We start from the raw sequence: 26004 nt of genomic DNA on the forward strand, positions 1-26004 counted from the left end.
GCAGCGTAGAACCACCATTAAAATCAAAATGTCATGTCCACCCTGCCTGGAATCGAACCCGGGACTTCAAGCATGGTAAGTGAACACGTCAACCACAGCACTACGAGGCGGACTTATCTTTTAATAAAGGGTTAAAAGTGCTAATAATTACAAGTTGGTAATAGAAGTAAGATCTTAGAATAAGTGCTTACTTATACATCAAATTATTGAATGAATGCTTTGGCATGTTACCTCTAAGGTATGCAAACATTATCTCTTGGAGCCAATATGTTAACGGCTAACACTGTCATAACAATAACAACAACATCTCTCGGATCTACATTTAAGATATTTTAGAACATTGGACTTGAGTCAAACAACTTACCTCTACTTACTTTACAATGCCAAACGCTGTAAATATTATACTTTACCACCTCGGAACTAATTTTATGTTGTATTTTGTATGAAGAGCACTGTGCAATGATGAGGAACTTCAGCCCTACGGAAAATTGGTCAAAAATGTTTTCTATTGCGCGGTAATAATTTGAGATTGGGGCATTTGATTGTGTTATTTTTCGTACATTTCTGGAAAATGTACGAAAAATATATTTGGATAAAAACCAACTACTTTGAACGACGTCACCAATAATAAGAGAGCTGTGGAAGATATCCGGATTACTTACCGTCAACGGACCAATCAGCAGACCGAGAATAAGCGGAAGAGAACCTCGGACGTCAGATGCGGAGTAATTCCAGAAATACAAAACTTAAAAAATCAAAGCGCTGATAATTCGATATATGAAAATAGAAAGAAAAAAAATGGGTTAGTTTAATAGTCTATTAAAAAATAACAAAAATAGAACATCCTCATTATTAATATCGCTGGCCCAAAGCAACAGTGAGATATGTCTGAAGAACATATTCTGAGATTATCAGACTTTGAGGTGTGCACTGTGGAAAAGGTCCGAATAAAATTATTTGAAGAATAGCATATTTTGAATAACATATTTTCTTACTTCAATATTTTTTTTGAAAACGTTAATTTATTAACATATTTAAGTAAACACAAAATCGGATATTTCGGGTTTATCTTACTGTTGCTTTGATTATCAGCGCTATGATTTTTTAAAGTCTTGTATTTCTGAAATAACTCCGCGTGTGACGTCAGAGGTTCTCTTCCGCTTATTCTCGATCAGTTCTGTCCATTGACGGGAAGCAAACCGAAAATCTTCCATAACTCTCTTATCATTGGTTGATTCATATGAACTAGTGACGTCGATCAAAGCGGTCCGTTTTTATAAAAATATTTTTAATTTTTTTTTTCGTACATTTTCAGGAAACTTTATGGTACAATGTAATGCTCCAATTTTTACCGCGCGCAAGAAAACATTTATTGTATCTAATTTCCCGTAAGGCTGAAGTTCCTCATTACTTCAAATAATGTTATTGATTGTACTTGCTTATGTAGTTTGAAAAAAATATATATTATAATAGAGATATAATAGATGAAGACATAATAGATGGGGTTGTATTTTTCAGTTAGATCTACGAAACTACACCGATGATTTCAACCGCAACCCTGGAAACATTTTTCCCTATTTTAGGATGCGGAAAGAGTATTAGAAAACGTGTATTATTGAAAATCTTAAATGAATGACCTCGTGCGACCTACCGCAGCGAGGGTACAGTAGACCCCTCCGCCCGCCAAGTCATGACGAGTATAGGAGGGTTGTTTAGTGGGGCGGGCGGGTGTAGAGGAATGCGCATGCGCTGGCATCGACCGCAGATATCTTCACGGCTCCATAATAGAAATAAATATTATTCTAAATGTCATAATAATTAAACATCCACTTTATTTTAATCGTAGTATTTATTAAAAATCATTTTAAAGCAAACAAAAATATGCATGAACTCAAGTTGGTATGTTCAAAGGGATATAAATAAGCGGTAAATTTGAGAAATACCTTCTTTGTCGACGATTCATCGGATTAAAAAATATTATTAATTATTCCTGGGCCCCGATTACAATGGGAGGTTAACAGAGTTATCTTCTACTCTCTATAAACAAAAACCGATATTTGTGTACGAAAATGAGTATGTATATTTGCATGAACATTTAAATTATCTTTATCGGTAACCTATAATTGAACATGTTTAGAAGAAAAATTGTACGCATATTCTGCTTTTATTTTATTAGCATAAACGGCAAATCTGGCTTTTACAAAAATTTATAATACTAACATATTTGGCTTAGTATTTTTATTGAAAAAAACATAAATTTCCTTTTACCTAAGATTTATTTAAAAAAATAAACCTAAACCCTAAGAATAAATGTAAATGTTAAGTACTGTTTCATACAGCTGGGCAAAGTGAACAAAAAATGTATGTATTATGAAATGTATAAATAAATATACATAATTACCAATCACCACCTTTGAAAAAGTTCAAAAGGTTTGTTCTATAGGAAGAATACCGTACACTAAATATATCTGATACAGAAAACTCAATTTTACTTTGTAGATAAAATTAAAGATAAATGTTAACTTCCCATTGTAATCGGTGCCCTAAAAGGGATAAGTATTGCTTAGTGCGATTTTAGCATATTATAATAATTTTCTTTTAACCTTTTACATAACGCATAAACATTTTTGTATTTTTTTTTATTTAAAAATGTACGGAAAAAATCTTATATTTCTACAGAATCAACGCAAAAGGTAGGAAAAGTTCGTCCCAAAGTTTGCCGAATGCTATATTTTTTTGTTCTTAAAATATTTTTTTATTTATTTTATTTATTTATTTTATTGGGTAAACAAACAGTATGTAAACAAATATTGACAATTTCTTTGTATATAATGATCGGTATAATGTAACACCTAACTGATAAACTAGTGAAGGTAGCTAGATAATTAAAGACATAAATGGATGAAGGCATCATGTCGCCAACTTTTAAAAATGTACCTTTTTACATCAATTAAGAGATAGGTACAGCACTTTAAAAAAGTAACAAAACTTTTTTTGAAAGCGAATGAAGGTGTTATTTTATCAATAATTTTACTGGCGTTCAAAACTTAAATCTCAGATATCGCCACTTTTTGTCACATTACACCTCTATCCACTGATGTGTTCAACAAATACTTACTTAAGCAAGTAACTTATTATCGTTTGGAAAATTCGAGTTAATGGGCACATTTTTTATTTCAATTCAATAATTATTTTCCGTGTCTAAGTAGTTGAAAACAGTTTTATATGCGAACTAGAACGATGGCTACTCTCAGGTAAAAATTCTGAAAAATCACGCTTGAAGTCCCGAATTCAATTCCCGGCAGGTTTAGCGTGAAATATTTATTTTAACCCTTTCATCCCGGGTGTTCATTAAATACACGATATTTCAGATTTATTTATTCTCCCACACAGAAATTAAAAAGCGGCGAGTTTATTTTAAAATGACTAGTATCTCTAAGTACGACTCTATTTTTTTGCCCAAGTAAGTAGTCGTCATTACACCGAAAACTTCATTCTTTATTTGACAGCTGACTTCTGGCTGATGTGCTTGTTTTGGAACGAATTTTAGTCGTCCTTTCAAATGATAGTTTAGCCAAGTTTTCAAAATACTCGTAATTCACTAAAATTTAACTGATTTGATCGAATAAACATACATTGGAAGATTATGTTACACAATATGTTACATTAACTTTTTCGATTTATTATCAGTTTAATACCCATTGTTCAATTAAATTTAAATTAAATATCATATAAAGTATAAAAGATAAAAAAAATATTACAAATATATAAAAAAAAATCAAATAATCTCTTTAGTAAGTACATAATGGTTTTTATATCCACAGAAATTAATTTTAGGTCTGAAGGGGATAAATGGTGTTTACTGCAATATTGGACTATCCCTGGACCGCTGCCTAAAACAGATTATCAAAGTACGATGCATTTAGTATACCAAAGCACTACCACTGGGTGCGGAAAGGTTTAAAATTAATCTAAAAAATCAACAAAAAAAAAAGGTTAAAAATCTAATTGTTTAGAAAAAATATGCTTAAGAATAAAATTTATTGAATATTTTAAGCCAAGGGATTAGTGATAGTCAAAACTGATATTGGGTATGTGGTTTTCTAGATACAAGTTAAGAAAATTAAAAATTAATTATATGTCAATAATCAAAAAAAATATAACACATTCTGTTTACATATAAACGTTCTTTGTATTAATTGAAAACTAAATACAAAAACCAACCCTTCCCACGGGAAAAGTTAAATGTTTGTATCATCCCCAGTCAAAAAGTTAAACTTCTCGTAGGTTATTTGGTCCGCTCATGGTTTCACAAGCGTACAGGGTTTTTACAAAAAATGCGAGGGTTTTTAATTTTTTCAAAGCTATTATTTATGGTGCTTAATGCATTTATAAAAACAATAGTAGTGCCTTCCTAAATAAACGAACCTTATTATTTTACAAATTTTGAAACAATGTCCTTGTATTATTATCAAAATATTTTTTTACGTCAGTAGTCAGTACATACTTATATATTTTTTGAAAACTAAAAATTCGATGACAGTAAAAAAAACATTTAAAGTTCTAGAATTTCCCTTTAAAAAAATCTAAAACTTATCCAAGTAATGAGTAAGCTAAATGTTATTTAATATTTCATGTTCAATAATAATGATATCTTGCTGATTCTCCGAAATGGATAGCGCGTTTGCCTACTACGCAAGAGGTTCAATTCCCGACATGACTCACAAAAAAATATTTACACTAGAAGATTTTATAATCCCTGGACTGGCACTTCAAGCATAAGATTAATTATCTATTGTTTTTTTGCAAGTGAAGTGATACGGAGTAGCTCTACACGAGTATGCCTTTTTGTCATTGTCTTTGGTCATATGTAAATAAAAAAAAAACTATAAATTGTCCTATACTTTTGGCGTATTGTAAATATTTTTTTTGTTATGGCTTTAGTTTTCTTCTTAAAAAAACCTACTTTTTCGTAAAATACATTTCGTACGTGGTAAAAAATTTCGCGTGGCGATTTTATGCGATCAGGCCTTTTTTATACTCGCACATAAAGGTGGGACAAACTAATGATAATACAATCGAATGCTTAATTAGTATTATATTCCAAGTAAAAGTTTACCAAATAAAATATGTTCGCGGAATATGCAGTTATTTTGTGGTAAGACGGTGTTTGTTCGGGAGCGTCACTTTAATAACCTGTCTCCCTCTCACCTGATGATCCATAATATACATCTGTCTGCTACGCTCACTACCCCACACCTGTATAACGAGTTTATGCTAGTCAGGTGACGCGGAAGCCACTGCATAAAAAGACATAAACTAATAATAGGTTAACAATGCACACGTTATCAAATTCTTAGTAACTTTTGTTGTATTTCGTTTAATTTGCTTGGATTTTGATGCTGGGTCCGCTTTACCTTTACACGCATGCCTAGAATATTTTGTAACGTCCATTTCGTAACTGTCAAGTGTTTTTTAAACCTATAATATATATTTTTTAAAGAAATACATTTGCTTTATTTTTAATCTCGCAGTTATTTCAATCTGCACTGGCAAAATTGACGAAATGTTAAATAAATTCGGTCGGTACATTATGAAAGTCTTTGGAACTACAAAAATAGTCAGTATTTTTTTATCTAGCAATGAATGGCATGCCGAAAAGTAGGTTACCAAATGTATTAGAAACGTATTATTTAATTGAGTAAAAGAAGTTCGTTCGATGATAAATAAAGATAAAACAATAGACATTCTGACAACATAATCCTTTTACCATTATTTTAAAAATATCATGAGCATGTTTTTTTTAAAGAATATTCACATATTTAATTTGTTTTCAATACAGAAGATAAACGTGAAGTAATATTTGATTGCATTGTTTTATGTTAATAGTATCTAACATTTATAGTATTTATAACGGTACTGAAAAATTTGTTTTATCAAAAAGAGATAATCTTCAAAAACACATAAATTTCAGTACTGGTCAAAGGAAACATAAAACAACCAAAAGTAAGTATGAATCATAATATTGCATTACCTATCTATCCAATATTTTATATTATTTTGCCAACAGCGTGGACTTAAAACAAACATTAACATAAGAATCGTAAAAAATACAACATCCTGATTGTACTTTCAGGAATTTGGGAATAAATATTTATGTACGACTTTTTATATCTTGTATGTAGAGTTGTAAATTTAAAAATTATTGTCACAATTCAAAGATAAATTGGTTTTGAAAGGAGGGCGGTGAATAATGACATGTTTATTGTGTGACTGAATCCGAATATTGACGGAAATTGCACCAAATTAAATAATATACGCAAATTGTACGTAGAAAAATGTCTCCTCATTCCAATCGAGCAAATAATACAATATGTAGGTACTAACATCCTGTTCCCTAACTTGACAGCACAAGGAAACGCTACGAAGCTGATAAATAATATTGACATAATATTATGAATAAAGAATATCTGATTTGGTTTTAGCTTTTAATACAATGAAGCCGAAAAGAAGTTGGTCACAATATGACAGTGCTTCCAATTTAGATGAATTATTACGAGGTCAAGGTGAGATCGATACAGTTTGTGAAAAACGTAACACTGGGGCGTTTTAACAGAATTATTCTGAATATTACACAATATATAGCGAAAAACATCACTTACAATCTAAATGTTTCTTTTTCGGTCCTATCATTTCCTCCGTAGTGGCTTTGCATACTGATTTGGCCAGTCCCTGACCGGCTATGCTGTGCCTCGCCGCTAACAATCTGTCGTTTATAGTCTGCCCAGCCATTTTTACACTAATTCTTTACATAAACTATTCACTATTTACACTAATCGGGGTACGGCGACCCCTTTATCACAATGTTTCCCACGGCACAATCACCACTCGCGAAAAACTCGACAATGACAGGTCAGCTGTGACACCAGCGCCGAACCAAGCTGAACTTACTGAACTAAAATGTAAGATGGCGATCTTGCGCAGCTGTGACGTCAAAGTTCAATTTAGCGACTATATTCATATTAAAATAGTGTTTTCTTTTTCTTGAAATAAATAATAATGTGTAACGGTGTGGCAATATTTATTTATTTGAACTATTACCTTATATATTTATATCATTAATGTTTAATTTATCATCATATAATAATTTATTGTAGAGTGTGGGCGTGACATTGTTATTATTTAAAAATAATTTAATATAAATTGTTTAAATATTACATTAGATACTTTATCTACATGACACTGTGAACGAATAATGTCGACCAGGGTTAAAAAACATGTTATGTCGCAGGTAATAAATAATTTATCACTAGTATATTACTTCGGCTTTTATATGTTTAGTTTATATTTTATAACCCTAAAATAATGTATTTTGACGTTTCATGTATAGCCATGTACAAAATATGTGATATTTGAGTAAAAACGCACCTTAAAAAAATGGTACCTACCTTTTTTTTTAATATTTACGATATCCATAAAATTAAAAGAGGTGTGATATTGAGAATGCAGTATTAAATATCTTAAAGTAATTACTACTACTATTGATATTTTTTTGTAAAAATAAAATACTGGCTTACTACAAAATTGTATTGCTATAATAAATAAATTAACATGATCTTCCATGAAAATTTTTCCCTAAAAAGCTTGAATACTTATGTTTTTTTTTACATATAAAGAGAAATACTCGAGTTTTTATCATCAACTCAAATATTTAAATTTTCAGACCATTTCCTAAAAGTCGTAAATAACTTGTGCTGGAAAAATTAAAATAGAGTTTTGTAGAGTGGGATTTGAGCCTCGGACTTTTGGCCCGTGAGTCTACAATACTACCACGGGACCACAACCCGGTTTGAATGCCCGGTTCAATGTTATTCGACGATTAACATACTTGAACAGTTTTCCATCACTGTCTTGAGTCTATAGAGAGAAGTAGGGACTGTTGGTTTTTACTTGCACCTACATATGAACATGTTATGCATTCATTTCTTCAAATCAATATTAAAATAACCTTCAAGCGGGTAATAAACAGGCGATAAATTAATTTCTAAATAATTGGAATTCTTTACCAACAGGTGGCTCATCTCTGTGGCAATGGAAATCCTTACATTATTGGAAATAAACCAGCCTATCGGATATTAAATAGTAAGAGTAATAAATTATTTAAAGTGCATTTGCCGTTTGGAGATTCGAAAAATATGAAAGAATTCATAAAATCTGTAAATGTTTCATCGCTTGACTTTATAAATAACATAACTGAAAATCAAAATAAAGGCTTCAAAGGTGTGGATTTCGAAGTCGATAATAATTTCTTTATAAAAAATACATTAGATGATTTGATTAATCCAATTATAGAAAAGCCAGCACACCCGCAGAAAATTGTTATTGATTACAGCTCTCCTAATATTGCTAAACCATTTCACGTTGGACATTTGCGCTCAACTATTATCGGTAATTTTATAGGAAATATCAATTCCTATTTAAATGAGAAAGTTGTTAGAATAAATTATATGGGTGATTGGGGAACTCAGTTTGGATTATTGCAAGTTGGAGTAGACCTCTCCAACTACAGCATTGAACAAATTAAAGAAAATCCTATTCAATTACTTTATAATGCATATGTCAAAGCAAACACCCTTGCAGAAACTGATAGTACCATAAGCGAAAGAGCAAAACAAGCATTCAGTCAAATGGAAAATGAAGAACTCGAAGATATTTCAAAGTGGGAGGCCTACAAAGAATTCACAGTTGAAGAATTAAAAGGCATTTATAACAGATTAGGTGTTACTTTTGACGAGTATCATTGGGAATCAATGTACAGTTCTAAACAAATACACAATATTATAGTGGACTTGGAAAATCAAGGAATAATTAAGACTGATGATACTGGAAAAAAATATGCCTCTGTGATTGGTAGAAATGTTACTGTGCTCAAAAGCGATGGGTCAACTCTCTACTTAACAAGGGATATAGCTGCTGTTTTGGATAGGTTTAAGCGTTATTCATTTGACCAAATGTTATATGTAGTAGATAATGCTCAAACAGATCACTTCAGATCATTGTTTGCAATTATAGATCAAATGAATGTTCCTTTTAAAAATTCTTGCAAACATGTTAAATTTGGTCGCGTTAAAGGAATGAGCACCCGAAGAGGAAAGATTGTTTTTCTGAAAGACATTTTAAATGAAGCCAGAGACAAAATGCATCAACAACAAAAGGATTCACTGAGTAAGTTAAATTTTAATCAATACTGTCACTGTGTAGAAAGAAGTGACCAACAAAAATATAATTTTTTGTATATTTCCATACTTTTAGTTATTTTTTTGTTTAATATGACGCCACAAATGTTTGTTGGCAATTGTTTGGTAACTAAAATGGGGGATATTCTCAATGTGTTCACCTACACTTACTAATAAAAATTATTTTGTTTACCCATGATGTAAACTTTGAAAAGATACTTCCTTTCTGCCGATGTAATCAAATATATTCCTCACACAAGAATATTCCAAACACTAAACACATTGGTTTGATAAAAGTTACAGCAAAATGTTATCCACTGAAACTGTTCGTGTTAACCATGTGACCAATACGAGTTACTGGTCAAATATATGTGCAGGTTACAAGATTTTACATCTTGCTCATATAAATTTTAATTCTTGATTACATACTTACATAAATATAGAAGCTTGCTTGTGACATAATGCTATGATATTATGTATAATAGAGGTGCCTACTAAAATATGAGTTTTAATGATACCTTGACTATCTGTCTAAGTAAAACACTTCCCGTGATAGGAATATAATGTCTAAGTTTTCTTTTGTTAATTTCTTTCTAATCACTTGATTTATGTTTATTTTTCAGCAACCAAAGTAAGCTTAGATGATGAAACAATAAGTGATGTGTTGGGAACAACAGCCGTGATAATAAATGATTTAAAACAACGCAGACATAATGATTATGAATTTTCCTGGGAGAATGCATTACGGAGTTCAGGAGATACGGGTATTAGGCTTCAATATCTTCATTGCCGACTGTGGAGTATGGAACAAAACTCGGGAGTCCAAATTCCTTCTATTTGCAAACCTGAGTTCATCAAAGAGCCTGAAGCATTAAAGCTAGTTAATGAATTAGCAAGATTTGAAGAAGTTGTGGAGAGATCAAGATATGAAATGGAAGCTTACATTTTAGTTATGTATTTATTCAAAGTAAGTAGTGTTGTAAATAATGCAATTAAAGTATTACAGGTTAAGAATCAAGAGAAGGACTTGGGAGAGCAACGTTTATTATTATTTCATGCAGCAAGGGTAGTTGTAAAGACAGGTCTACAACTATTAGGAGTCACACCGCTTAACCAAATGTAAATAACTAATTTATATATTATATTTCAATGGATAAAGAAACTGTTTTAATGACTTTAGTTTTCTATCAAACGCAAATAAAATGAAAACAATGAAGGTACTTTTTAAAAAAATAAAAAGGAAAATTGCTTTCTTATGATTTATCCAAATGAATAAATTTTTGTGACCATTTTCAATGAGTTATAAATAAGTCACTATTGTACGATGGGAATCAAGTTGGGGTAGAGTATGGTTTGAACCTCAGACCTCTGATCTGTGAATCTGGTATACTAGCCACGGGACCACGACCCGATACAAAATATTTTTTATTTCTATCTTTGTAAAATACTGATAAATAAACCCTTTCATTAAATACTTTTACATAAATTCCGCTAGATGTCGGAAAGAAAAAAATATTGATGTCATCAATGTTTGCACTAAAAATTCTAGATGTGAGATATGAGGATATGTTAATAGTGTTTTTAAGAATCATATAATTCTGGACACAAGGACTATAGTTTTAATCACATTCTGTCATCCCTGTAATGTTAAAATGCTAAATATTTTGTTTGTATGTTTCGGTCTCAAAAGAAAACAAACTCGCTTTTTGTTATAATTTCTCCGTACACAAATACTGTATGAATAAATATACAGCTAGTTTTTTCATAAAAGTTATCTTTATCTTTTTTAGTTTTTATAGAAAATATATTAAATATAAATTTAAATTAACAATTTATTTTATGCACTTTCTGATCATCTTATTTTTCACTGTTTGTCTAGTTCGTTATAGTTGGATTGGAGTAGAATGGTAAGGAATCAAACAACGGTTAATGTTTGTTAGCCTATTTTCAAGAATATTTTTTTATTAGCCAAGTTGTTCATATTTTAAAAAGTTTATTTTCTTGGCATTTAAGTTACATACTCACACACTATACATACAATTTAAAATAAACTTATGACGTAAATTGGATACTATATAAAACATATTTTGTACATTATTTACATAAAAAATAATTAAAAGGCTATAAAAAAATGGATAGTAGAGGTGGGTAGAAATAAAATGAATTCTCTCATTCGCCCAAACCAATATTGAATCACCTGCTCCACAAACAAATAGTTTATGTTATGTTTTTGTTCTTTTATTGTGCGTTTTATAATATAGGTATACAGATATTAAATATAAACATTAAAAGGCAGTGTTTAAAATTGTCTTAACATTTTGTAATTTCTGTCTGTATATTATGTCTGATTGGTATATTCTCACATGTAAAAAAATTAAAAAAGTTTATTGTTACTTGTCATCGGCACAGGTAAGTCCAGTGAGGTCACATTATTTTTATTATTTATTATTGTTTATAATGTGAATATAAAATAAAAAAATCATTACAAAAGTACACTTCAAAACCCATGATATAATGTTAAATAAATAAAAAGTGCCATAGTAACATTTTTTGTAATTGACATTGTATACAAAGAGTTTTTAAATAACATTTTTCATTTGTTATTCCCTTTTCTTACCTAATGATGCATAGGGCTCTGCATTAGTGCACGAACAGCAGCTGATCTTAATAATTTCTTTTGTACCATAAAGGTTAGGGGATCAGTCATATGCTTCAGGTGCCAGTCAAGGAACTATGAAATATTCCAGTTTTAAACACCCTTTTAAATAAATATTTCCTGTCGGCCTTGTTAGGAATCGAACCTAAGACCTCTTGCATGGTAAGCAAAAGCGCTGACCATTTGACCACGAGGCGGACATAAAAAAACTATTTTGCAAAAATTCGGCTTTTTATCATTGTTGAATGTTTATATTTTATTTATGAATACACTTTGTTTTGGTTATTTTTTAAACAAATGCCAAATAAGTTTTTGTTGTTTATAGTCTTCACCAAATAATATTCTCCCTGTCTTTTCATTCAGTGATCACCTATTTCTACCCTCACATGAATTTTAGCATAATTTTTATCTTTTATTACAATTTGACAGATTATTACTACACGACCCACCTATAATTATGCAAAATCTTGTGAATTTTGACATAAAACCTCCATTCTTATACCACCAATCATTATTTCAATAAAACATACTTTAGGATTTGTGACGTATAATTCCAAACACCTTTTTAATCAAAAATGAAAAAAAAAAATGTCTAAATGTAATTTTGTAGATAAAAAATAAAACTTCAAATTTTTCTTGGGTAATTTGTTTTAAATTCCACTATAAATTACTGTACAAAAAACAAAACAATGTTTTAGTTGCTTGCCAAAACCCTTTTTATAAATTGAAGTGTTTTTTATTATTTCTTTAGGTTTTTGGAACAAGTTGGTAACTAACATTTTACTAGTTGTGAGATATTGCACTTTTAAATTTAAAAGCTCATCCCGAATCAACAATTTAAATAAAAGGGCTAGTTAGAAATTATAAAACATTCTCTTTATTATTTATAAAATATAACATATTTTTATTTACTTTTTAAACACTGATTATTTGATGCCGGTTATGAAGAAATGACATTTTAGAAAATTTGTAGTTACCAACTTCTGTCAGAAACCCATAAATATATGCATTTTGTTGAAAATCCATTTTATGGAGGTTTGGAAGCGAACGACTTATTTTTACAAAATTAGTTTTGTAAAAATTATACTTTTAATATAATACTTATTTTTTATAAATGATCTATCTAATAAAGATAATTTTAATAATACGTTTATCTTGCAAATAATTTGTAATACTATAAATACTTTTTATTTCTTCGATAACCTACCACAAAATAAATGAAAAATTAATATTGCAGCAATTTTAAATGTATTTTAACAGTCAATACGGCTAAGAATATTTACAATGCGAATGTTGATGGATGCAGAAATAGAGGAAGACCGAGAAAGACATGGCATGACCAAATCCAACAAATACTTAAAGATGGACATGTCAAAAGTCGGAATAATCGGCGCGCGTGCATGAGAAGATGTATGAATGTAGAGGAAGCGAGATCTGTATGCAAAGATAGAGTGTTGTGGCGTTCTATCCTCTCTGCCTACCCTTACGGGGAAACGGCGTGATGGTTTGTTTGTTTGTATATTATCAATATTGTATTCAATGGCACATTTTAATTATATTATGTAGTCATATAATTAAACTAAAAAATACATGAAAAAGCATGTTAGAATACTGTTTACAGTCTGTTAAAAAAATATTTTGTATACTGGCAATACTGAATGCATTGTTTTGTGATTAGAAGCATCATTCCCAGAGGGGGTGTTAGAAACAGTAGGTACTGAAATAGAATGGTCATAGCATGACATAATTACCCACATTGTCATAGTATTCGCTAAGCATGTAACATGCTTTGCTTTTTTTTAACCTAAAATGTAAGTTATAAAAAAAATACTAAAAATTAATAAAAAAGTTAGTCGTGGTACCTGCTTAGCAAATAGCATGACACTGTATGCCTCTGTTTTTGAAGTGTTGTCATAAGAATAAAGCTACATTTTTTTATCAATATTTTTTTATCAAAAAAATTGCTGTGTTAAATTTGCATTCAGCGACAAAAAAATTTACGTAAAAAGTTAAAAAAGATCTAAATATAAATTAAAGTTCTTACACACCGAAGCAATTCTTTACCATATACAAATATCTAGATTTTAAAATCGATAAAATCAGAACTTTTTAGACAATCTATAATTTTCTTACTCAATGCCACATTAAAAAGATTTCCAGTAAATGTAGAGTTCACTGTATAACAATAAAACCATTATAAATACATATGTGTCAACATCATGTATATATTACAACTTCAAAAGTTTGAAATTGAAAGCCCGTTAACATTATTAAAGCAGAACTTAATTAGCACATGATATTTTACTGTGACATGTAAATATTGAACTTATAATTTGGTTTTAAAATTTAGTAGGTAATAATTACCCGCTAAAGTTATTTACAGATCCATAAGTATTTAATTATTTAAATTGTAAAATCCTATCTTTATTATTTTATTGTCATCTAAAATCTAGTGGATATTTTTCATTTACTTGTGCTTGTTACAAAATATATTGGAGTTACTCAGTTCATATTGTCACCCAACAGAAATGGGAGAGTGTTTTGGACTATGGAACATATTGTTTCGGTTTGTGCTTCCAGAAGATTGGTCTTCATCAGAACCATTATCGCTGTCCATTTCACCCGATTCTGGGGTTGATAGATTATTGGCCCTGCGGTATTTTGCCCTTCGGTTTTGAAACCATGTTTTCACCTGAAATTTGAGATAAAGCAAGTAAAAAACGACTTGTCAGAAGAAAGGATACACAAAACAGCCTGTATTTATTAAAACACTCAGTAGGTAGATATCAACCTCAAATTATTGTATTGGTTAATAAAAAAAATAAGTTTGCAGTATTAAAAGAACAAACATTACAGATTCATACATAAAATTTTCGTTGTTTTTGTTTGCATACTGTTTTAGATGCACATTATACGTAACTAACTCAACTAAATTCATACTAATATTATGTCATAACACATGTTCAAAGTGACATTGCAAACAAAATTTCATTCTTCAAATCCGCACATGAGTTGGCAATGTTTGAAGTATGGACAACCATTATACTACGAGGCAGATTTATCTCTACTCGATTTCCTTATTACAGATTACCTTACTATTTAGGGAAACAAACTTCATACATTTTTTGTTTATTCATTCGGCTTATATTGTTATTGTACTCAAAAAGTGTAGGTACAGTTTTAAAATCTATCTGCTGTCTGGAAAGGACATCAAAATTGCAAAATCATGATCAATTATTTTTTAATAATGTATTATTATATCTTTTCTATGGAGCTCTTTATTTATTTTATTTTATTTGGGAAATCAACAGTTCTACATACATATTTTTAGTAAACAAACAGATATAGTGTATAAACTCAGAACTAATAACAAATTTCCACATAGTATACAAAGTTAGTAAAGAAAATATATTACATATCAAATAAATACATACAATTTATACATATAAAAATGTTATTTTCATGTACTCATCAATAATCAAAGATTTTTTAAATATTTATTTTAAGTTACTGTAAATTGGGCGGGATAAGGACAAAAATGCTTGAAGAGAGGATAAGGAGGGGAGGGGAGACGTACATATTTATTATTATAATGTCTACTAAGTTACATAATACATTTTAATGACATTATTCAAATTATTGTTATAATATACCTGTTTTAAATCTATAACGGTAATAATTGTTTGTGTTTTTACCTATGTTTAATGTACAAACATGTGTTTGTAAAAAGAAAACAGATGCAATTTTTGGTACCTACCTAGGTATTTTATCGAATAGCTAATCAGTAAACTTTCTCTTAACTTACTAAAGTAATTATTCATTTCATATTATTAGGTGATCATAATCATTACTTCTGCAATGCTCTAAATAGGTTGAAAAATATTGACACTTGCCAAAAAATCTTTTGACTCTGAGATATTATATTATTTTCTATCTACATAGGTAAGTATGGAAAATTTAACCGAAACCGAATGAGGACTGGAGACTAAATAAACAACTTGCTAGAATGAACGTTTTGGAAACTTCTAGGTGTGGGTGGGTTCTCCAGTTCTGTTTACATTGCTTTTCCGACGTCATCGGACTTGTATAGTTTTAAATCAGTTTAAATTAATCCGTTTGTGGTACCGTAATAGTGTTGTGGACTCACGGATCAATAGTCTGAGGTTGAAATCCCATTCTTCCTCAATTCGATTCACATTTTTCCGGCACAAATTATTTACGACTTTTCAGAAATGGTCTAAAAATTTTTATATCTGGGTAAATGAGAAGAACTTGAATGAATATTTATTTTTTTATATGTAAAATATGTATTTATTTAAGGCTGGAAAATTTTAATGTGTGTGGGGGGGGGGTTTATATTGTAGAAGAAGTTGAAGGTGTTATTCTGAATGTGTTCTTAGGAGATGATTATTTAAAAATTTTAATATTCAATATTTTGATTTATTGGTTTTGTTTAATATTATTACAAATTTTTTTAAGGGACAGCATTTAAGTTAAGTATGTCATTAAAGTGCTATTCATGAAATTTATTTAGTTTATCAAACTAAGGCCAGGTTATTTGATCATTAGTATTAGTTTTGAAAATATATTCCTTCTTTGAAAAAAAATCCGTTTTGAAAATTGTTACTATGGCTTTTAATTTTTGACTGGGTATTGCTAATAGTCAAACAACCCGGCCTAAGTAAATAATCATTAAAATGGGGATATATCACATAGTACGAATACCGATAAAAATATATGAAATGGATTTAGAAAAATTAATTGTATTTTCCAAATCTGTGGAGAAATGATTTCATACACAACTTTAAAAAATAAATTATTAAAAAATGTGCACCTATAATAACGCAATATGTTTAGCATTGATAATTGTGATGTCAAGATTCGTTACGATGTTACGAACAAATTTCAAAATTTACAAGAATCGTGACGTATTACGAGCGTGGCCAATGCAAAGACTGTTTTCGCAGGAATTCAAAATTATTTAAAAAAACTAATAATTACCTGCTACGATTGTTTCATTATTTTAAAAAATATATTATTATGGGTACTAGAACCACCCTAAAACCCGTAAAAAAAACTGGCACACGGTATACAAATATAACTCTTTTTAAAAAACGCAAAACATACCAGTACAGAAAATTTTATTCTGATACTCTGTCTAAAAAATAACGAAATCGGTTCAGTTTTGAGATGCGGAAAACAGGACAATGAAACGTCGATTTTGTCTATTCTAACGAGGCATCTGCAAGACAGTGATAGGAAAACAATATTCGAATACCTATTTATCAAAATTATCTATCCTCACAATTTATGTAAACAGAAACACAAAAATAATAATGGAATATACAAGTATGTACTCAAATCTAGCAATAGCAAAGCATTCCCGGGTTCAGCTCGTTTATTTATAAATTACAATGAATCTCCACCAAGAAATTTCACGTACTAATTTGAATGTTTTATAAATGAAATATGTTGTTTTGCAATTTTTAATAATAGCTTTATTTCATAAAAAATACCTGTCTGTCACTGAGCTTCAACTGTCCAGCCAGTATCCTCCGGTCCTCGGGACTCAAGTATTTATGTGAGCCGAATCTCCGTTCAAGGTTCTGGGTTTGCTGTGGAGTAAACCTGACCTGACCGCCTTTTCTCTTGGTAAAGGCCAAGGGCAGGGTATGGGGGAAGTGACGGAGGTAAGAGGGAGTGAGGGAGTAGGGAGAAGTTGGGTAGGCAGATAGGAGAGAGGGAGAAAGAAGAGACCATTGGTTTGCTGTTGCAGCTGAAAAATAAATAATTGAATCAACGTTAGAAAAAAAGACATATTTAGGAAATGCACATTATTTTAAAGAAAGATTTGTAATAGATAAAAATTCATTGCATCTTACATGAATGGTAGCTTTATGAACTAATAGATTTTTTAAATTTATGATTATTTTTTATGTGTTCTTACAATTTATCAAAAAATTTCAATTTTGGAGGCAATTTTTTCAAGTTCTAAATAATTGTTTCAGAACAGCTGTGATAAATATATTATATTTTTAATGTTATTCCCGGCTTGTGAAAATACCCTATTGTGCAATTAACTTTTCCATGTTTAAGTAAGTTTTTAATATAATTCTAATTTGCTATATTATTTTAAAAGCAATAAAATCTGGCACTCATTAATCAGTATAGAAGGAGTTTTACTGTTCAATATTTTAGTACATATTTATGTAAGGGGTTTTATTTTGTTTTTATATTTTATTTTATATTATGATTTTATATTTATATCTTGTGATAAGGCAGCAGACAGGAACAGATGCGCCTCTTCGTTGCATTAAGTGCGGCTCCTAATATATCTTGATACAAATATAGATACTTTCTTCCCCCATTACCTTTTATTGAAAGGCATGATTAATGCAGTACAAGTACAAGTCAAATAATATCATAATTGAGTTTTGGAAACTTGTGCCAAAGTTCGAACTTGCTAATTTAAAGAAAGCTGCCGGTTGATTATTTTTCATTTTATGTACCTACAATATATACTTGTGAATCCTTATACTCCTTTATGATGCTTGTAAAATCAAAACATTGTTTTCAGCTAACAAAGGCGCATCTGACAGATTTGCTGAAAACGGGTGTAAAGTTTTCGTTGTTTATTAAATAAATGTTGAGCTAATATTTTGTGTTTTCTATCTCATTTTTAAATGGTCATCCATGAGTATGCTTTATACATGTTTTATGCATTGTATCGCAAATAAGATTTGTATAGAATACCTAAATAAATTAGAATGTGACTATGATGTGTCTCTTTATACAGATATTTTTTATACCCTGTCACATCCGAAACCACTATGATCAGTATGGGCAGGAAGACATATTAGCATATTTAAAAAAATATTTATAACGCAGAATTAAAAAAAAAAATAATAGTAAAAAAAAACAAATGGCTGCTTACTTCTGCAGGGGAGAAGCGAGGGGTGCATGACCATGTGGTTGACGGTGTATCAGACTCCCCCCTCCCCTCTCTTCTCCCTTAAGTAAGCAAACATTTGTTTTTTTTTAATATTTTATTTTTGTAAATTTTATTTGGTCTAAAAATTTATTTTGATGTACCAATATGTCTTCTTGCTCATACTGATCATCGTGGTTTCAGATGTGACAGGGTTTAAAGAACACCCTGTATATATTAAAATTCAGAATGTGGCTCTCATTGATCTCATGTATGGCCATCAATGACACAAGCTATTGAATAAAAAATCATAAGTAGTAATATTAAAAAAAAAGAATAATGAGGTTATAGCAAGCTATGGGCAAAAAAGGGAACCATTTTAAGGAGCCTGCTTTCCAACCTTATGGAACTCGTTAAATTATAAGTGAACATTTTGAGAGGTAAAGCCGGTAAACCTAAGCTAAGGCATACGCCATGTTTGTGTGGTTTCAAATAAAATGAATCATGAATCATGCTTTTTGAAACAATTAACACAATATTATTAATAATGGTTACCAACACCCTCTATCATGCACCATATTAAACTCAACCTAATTTCTAGCTTGTAGTAAGGACCTAAACCGTGTTGAAAAGCTTTGACATTATATTGATAGATGGCAGTCTTAATTTTTTTTATAGCGATGTAAAATTTATACCACTCTAATAATATATACCGCACTATTTACGATCAACTCATCTCAACCTGCAAAAGGTTGTGACTTATTTTATGTGCTTAACTAGATTTATTTCATTAAATAATGCTTCCAAAAATTGAGGCGATAAATATCAAACGCCAGTATGTCCACGAAAAATATTTTTTTACATTGTTCACAAAATGTAGTGAAAAGAAATATGACCATTTCAGTACTATTCAAAATAAAACATGTCGTCATTATAACAATGAAAACACTGCCAAAAAACTCTGTTTCAATTCAGAAGCCCACGTGCTAGCCCACGTGGAAATTGTGGTGGAATGTTATAGACATACTGGCGTTTGATATTTATCAACTCAATTATAGGTAAATGTTCAAATTTCTCGAAAAGAACAATTCCTTGTTGACAAAAATATATTATGTTGTTTATACCTATAATGCCTTTTCATGCATATATTGCGGTTCCATAAATTATTTGACAGTGATAAATGAGACCATATTTACCTAAACAAACAACACATTTAATGCAGTAAGGAATTTCAATAGTTCAAAATGAAAGTAAATAAAAACAATAAATTTTGTGGAAAAGATTTGAATAAATTTAGTATAAAGACGGTATTAGTACCAAAAAGAAATCACTAAATAATACAGAAAGAAAGAAATACAGTAGGTTCAGATTTTAAATGGTAAATGATACCTTACTGTATGTACATATTTTTACATTATTTATTTATTTGTTTTCAAAACAGTTCACAAAAAAAACATAAATTAAAATACAAGTAAAAAGTATATGCAAACATTGCATCTGTTATATTTTTTTATTTTAAGTATTATTGTCAGTCTAACTAGGATCATACCCCATACTGAGACGGGCAAGTTTTGTGTGTTTTTTTTTAACAAGATTGTATTTGTTTTAAAAAATTAAGTCAGCACAATTTTTTTTTCTTCTAAAATTATAATATTAGACCAAACTTTTGAATTTTCTGTATTTTTTATTAAAAAAAAAAAAAAAGTCAATGAGTTGTTGGTTCTAGAAACCTATAAACTTATAAGACGAGCTGGAATATTTATTTATTGTTCAGTGTCCTTGAAGTGATTTAAAAAAAATGGCGCTACATAAATTATCCAAATACAAATCAATATATTATATATGCCCCTCAGCTAATTTCATTAGAAAGGTACATATAAATATGTCAAACATCTCAATTTAAAATAGTCCATAGGTAATATTATACAGGTGTTCTTTAAACCACGTAACATCCGGAACCACGATGATCAGTATGGGCAAGAAGACATATTAGTATATTAAAAAAAATATTTAGAACATTGTTTTTTTTTTTTTTAAATTAAAAAAACAAATGGTTGCTTACTTCTGCAGGGGAGAAACGAGGGGGGCGTAGCCACGCGGTAGGCGGTGTATCAGACTCCCTCCTCCCCCTCCTCGTTTCTCCCCGGCAGAAGTAAGCAATCATTTACTTTTTTAGATATTTTATTTTTCAAAATTTTATTCGTTCTAAAAATTTATTTTAATGTGCCAATGTTATTTTTGGAGAGTTACAGTGATAACATTTACTAGATGTGTAAAAGTAGATATGTTTAGAATTTTACAAAAACATGTACTTTTTATGAAATTTATGAATGAAAAAAAATAATATATATGTTCTTGCTCATACTGATCATCGTGGCTTCGGATGTGGCAGGGTTAAATGAACATCCTGTAAATATAAAAAAATATTGAACTGTGTGTGACGAGTGGTGACTCCGGAAACCTTGAGCCCAATAATATCTTAGTCTTCCCAATAAATAAAGCTACTTAACTCAATAACACTGTAAAGTTTATTAGAGAAAAGTCATATAACGCCGAAATAAAATTTATTTGAGCTATTAAATTCAAGTAAATTGTTACCGATATCGATAATTTTAATCGTTTCGTAAGAAAATAAGCGATTACCCCTTATAAGCTAATTAATTCCTACATAATTATGATTGACCCATAAAAAAACTTAGGTACCTTACTTTATTTTATGTTACTTAAATGGCGTCGGATCATCATGAAGCTAATCTTTATCATAATAATTGCTTATTTCATTTATTTAAATAGGCAATTTATTATCTGTTATCTGTTGGTTTTTTAATCTACTTAAATAAGGAGTGTTTGAAAATAATCCGGTAAAAACTAAAAACGTAATGTTATTATTACGTAGGCTGTTATTTTTTTAAACTTTCGATTGGTTATACTATGCCTTCTCAAACTAATGAGGTTTTTTTTTTTAATGTAGGTTTTTCTTGTAACAATACATAAGTACTTCTTCCTCAAATTAATAAAGGAACGCTTTACACTCAAAAGCGCTTGCGAATTGTGGAAACTGACTTTAGGTATCAAAAAATGTACTGCGTGACAAGTGTAGCGATAACATTATTACCAAAAAATATTCCCGTTGAGAAGAATGTGGCAGAACAATTTGATGTATAGGTATTTGAACATAGTTTTTCTGTCACTTTCTCGCAGATGCCTCCCCAATGCTGGGCGGAAAAGACAACTCGACGTTTCGTTGTCCCATTTTCCGCACCCCAAAACTGAACCGATTTCTTCGTTTTTTTTTTTAATATCAGGGTGAAATTTTCCGTTTCGGAACATTTTGCGGTTTTTAAAAATATTCATATATATATTTGTATACCGTACGCCCAAAGAGCGCACATAAAACTGGGCGCTTTTAAAGGTTTTTGGATCGTCCTAGCTCGCATAAGAAACAAATTACATTAATCCAAGGAGAAAATATGGGAACACGTTTGTATGAAGAAAAATCAGACTGCTTTTTCTCTTCTCTCCGTTTTCCTTTCTTACCCTTTTTCTCTTCCCTTCACGATTCGGTGATTTGACGGCATTGGATTATTTTTTATGGGCTTAGTTAAGTCCATGGTCTATGTAGGTAAACAAATCAACAGCTCTAAAATATTCTACATCCCTATTGTAATTTGTTAACCTTTATGACTCCCTAGGGGGTGAAATCCAGTCTTTTGTCTTCAAACGTTTGGACTAACTAAAAATATTGTAATAAAACCAACCAGTACAAGAAGAAGTTTAAAAATACGAAAATTGTTTTCAGGTGTTGCCTAGTATGTGAAATAATTTGTTTAGATGAATCTCTTCACGACAATAAAGGGTTCAGCTCTTTAACTTCACTAAAATCAACAAATCGAAAAATTTAAGAAATATGGATGTTCAAACATAGGCAAACTGGTGAATGTTACACGGTGAGTAAGTGGTCACTTAAACCAGACAACAAGAGGTCGTAAGCCCTGTAAATGCCTAGACTTCCATATTTCCTTCCCTTATATGTTCTCCATACCTGTCGTAATTTGTATAATCAACAACTGTTTCTCTTGAATTTCGAAACCCAAAATGTCATGCACCATTTGCCGAATTTGTTGGAAAAAGTGGCCAAAAACTGGACCGACAGAATGCATTACGCGTAGCCACGGAGGACATTTTTTTTCATTCTTTCTTGGGTACGCAATAAAAAACAAATTCATTTCAACAAATACTTGCTTGTTTTATTTGAATTTAAAGTAGTATCACGCTTCGCGAAAAGTTTCTCACTAGCCTAGGGCTGTATCCCGATGACTTCCAAATAGAACTCTACGCCTGCGCACATGAAAATCTGCGCAGGCAATACAAAAACAAAAGAATTTATATTTTCTCAGACTGCCAAGATGCTTTAAAGCACTGAACTCTGTCAAGATCAATTCTAAATTAACCCTGGAGTGCCTATGGGTACTTAATTGTGGCGGTGAGAGTGACCGTGTGACATTAATTTGGGTACCTGGATACTCAAACATCGACGGTAAAGAGGCAGCCGATGAATTGGCATGGCTGGAAGCTGAGACAGCCCCGATAGGCCCTGAACCCTACTGTGGGCTGCCTAAATGTGCTCCTCGCAATGAGCTTATGTCATGGGCCAGGAAGCAGAGTGTAATACTCTGGCAAAAATAACCTGGTCAGCACCACGAGAAGGAACTGATAAAAGGGTACAAGTAATGTTTTGCTTTTGACCTAATAAAGCTCAGCCAAAATCAAGTAAGGGCACTGAAAATTGAACATACACCTTACGAGGATGAACCTTTTCGAAACTTCTAGATGTAAGTTCTGCAGTGCAGATGAGAAAACTCCTATTCACATTCAATATGAATGTGATGCTTTACATCATAAAAGGAGCCTCATCCTCGGGGGACCACTGGTTAAACCTGAGAATGTTAAAGAGCTCGCCCCTTACCTAATAGCCCGATACTCTACGGATCTGGGCTTGGAGGGAGAGATTTAGCAAAATGCAAACTCTCGCCTTCCACACAGTAGCCAGGATCTTTACAGACCTGGGCTCGGAGGGCGATACATATTGTAATAGATCATCACAGATCGCAGTGACGTCAAGAGCTTGCATAGCACTGACCCCTATCACTAAGAATAAGAATATGTATCACGCTTAAAAAAACACCGTTGCATAATACGACACACGAATGTTATCATTGGAATGTGTAGGTACCTACGAGTACATACTACCTATACTACCTATTTATCTAATAGTTTTCTGGGTGTAAGGTTATTGTGGATTAGATATTACGTCTTCCTGGCTATTTATTTAATTATTTTCAGACACATTTTTTATTACTTATCGCTAGATAAAAAAATGATGCCTTGCAAATAACTACATTTGGAAAATAGTGATTCGAATGATTTGACAAATATATTAACGCATTGGAAAACATGGCATATTTAGTAATTGATGCATGTGAATGCATGGGATCTCCTACCCAGTTTGAGGTGACAGAAAAAAAACGATGATATGCTTTGATGTGTGCGTCGTATAAACAGAGTAACAGAAAGAGTAACTACGTAAACTTTTTACATTAGTTAGTAACTGTGTAAGTACTGAACTATCCGACTACACGATGGAACTGACTTTATGAACTGACATACAAACATACATTTCTTGAATGCTGACAATATATGTCTAAAAATTAAAATAACTAATAACAAACGGCTAATATGAGCAGATATACATAAAATTGCCGAGAAACACAGAATCAGTACACGATCTTCGGATCCCACTAGGACGTAAAATGAATACTGGACAGTAACTGTATACATATAAGTGGTAGCATCTTTAGTTAGTCAGCGTATAAAGTTAGTTCCATCTTTTAGTCGGATATTTCAGTACTTACACAGTTATTAACTACCGTAAAACATTTACGTAGTTACTATTTTGGTAACTCTGCTTATAAGATATGTAATAAACACGCATTAAAACATATAATCGTTTTCTTCCGTCACCTCTAACTGGGTAGAAGCTTCTATGCATCAAATCCTACACATTCATCAATTTTGGTACGAATGTTCTGTGCAAATCAAACTCATTAGTTTTTTTTCCCTTTTAATAAAGTCAATACCATTAAGTTCTTTCGTTATTGACGAAGTAACTGTTAAAAACAGTTTAAAAGGAAAAGTATAATATGTAATATGTATGTACAACTAGTAGAAAGCCAAAACGTTTGATTGATATATTTGCGTCATTAAGGTAAATAAGTACCTGTTACTATTAGCTAATTGTGCTGGGGAGCCATTTAAACTTTCTTACTGGTTTATTTATTTAACATGCAAATCTGGGTACGTTTTTAGAATGAACTTTAAATGCGTAACTTTAGGAATGAAATATGTGGAGCGGTACAAGCCATACTGTGTTTCGTCTCATTTTTGTTTCTTTTATGTTGTTAAAAGCATTTTTTGTACAAGTTACGTCAATTTTTTTACCTAATAGTATCTTACAATTATATGACGTTAACCGATTTAATTTTTGAAATATTGAATTGAAAAAAATAATCTGAATTTTGATTTCTTCACTCAACCTTTCTTAAACCTTTTAAAGTGGGACTGCATTTCAGTCATTTTCTCAATTTTAGTGACTTGTACCTCGTTACATAAATACCACAGATTTTATGCGGGTGTCAGAAACCCAGTACCTACTTTGTATCAAAATGATTAATTAAGGAGTTTTAACACTTAATTGGACCGGTATTCTGAACGCTCTCGCGAAAGTAGGGAACGCTTCTCTTGCGCGTAATTTACATAATAAATCAGAGTGCAGTGTCTAGTAATTCTAGCACATCTGCTTTGTGAAAATGGGAGGTAGTGCGAAATTTTTAATACATATAGTAGTAGAACTTTTATATTAATTTGTTTTACAGACAAAACATTATTTTTTCATGTATATCGAGGGAGCTTGATCTGACTGGGACTTTCAGAATAATTTTAATAAATGTATTTTGTGCATAATAATTTTGGCTGTAACAATTTCAGACATACTTAAAAATATTTTAAGTTTACTCATCTACACGTGATTTGAGACATTATAGAGACTTAAATTGGGTCTAGATATTTAACCGCCCATGCGCTCTGTAGCTACAGAACATGTAATCTAGATGCTATTTGTAAACGAT

General features: G+C 30.8%; 2 protein-coding genes across 4 annotated transcripts in view; one reads left to right on the forward strand and one right to left on the reverse strand.

The window, feature by feature from the left end:
- Positions 1–4929: 4929 nt before the first annotated feature.
- ArgRS-m (arginyl-tRNA synthetase, mitochondrial) lies at positions 4930–10398 on the forward strand. Of its 2 annotated transcripts, none has more exons than XM_088227467.1 (3): positions 4930–7291; positions 8073–9225; positions 9860–10398. In XM_088227467.1, exons 1-3 carry the CDS (start codon positions 7256–7258, stop codon positions 10357–10359), a joined length of 1689 nt encoding a protein of 562 aa, XP_088083593.1. In that variant the 5' UTR covers positions 4930–7255; the 3' UTR covers positions 10360–10398. The 2 variants fall into 2 exon arrangements, with proteins under 2 accessions (XP_088083593.1, XP_088083594.1); XM_088227468.1 differs by having other exon boundaries at positions 8073–8142.
- The window catches only part of LOC148281003 (hematopoietically-expressed homeobox protein hhex-like), a 31413-nt gene continuing 15268 nt past the window's right edge, over positions 9860–26004 (reverse strand). The window contains exons 1-3 of one of the 2 annotated variants that reach the window (XM_088227470.1): positions 18827–18885; positions 17409–17668; positions 9860–14584 (exon numbers count right to left, since the gene is read on the reverse strand). In XM_088227470.1, coding sequence (XP_088083596.1) covers positions 14408–14584; positions 17409–17668; positions 18827–18860 — 471 coding nt within the window. In that variant the 5' untranslated portion in view covers positions 18861–18885 and the 3' untranslated portion in view covers positions 9860–14407. Of the gene's footprint in view, positions 14585–17408; positions 17669–18826; positions 18886–26004 lie in introns of those variants that run through there. The other variant, XM_088227469.1, reaches the window with a different exon arrangement.

The sequence above is a fragment of the Micrasema longulum genome, unplaced genomic scaffold, assembly GCF_059751315.1.
Source record: "Micrasema longulum isolate JH-2025_06_02 unplaced genomic scaffold, ASM5975131v1 h1tg000506l, whole genome shotgun sequence".
Lineage (NCBI taxonomy): Eukaryota > Metazoa > Arthropoda > Insecta > Trichoptera > Brachycentridae > Micrasema > Micrasema longulum.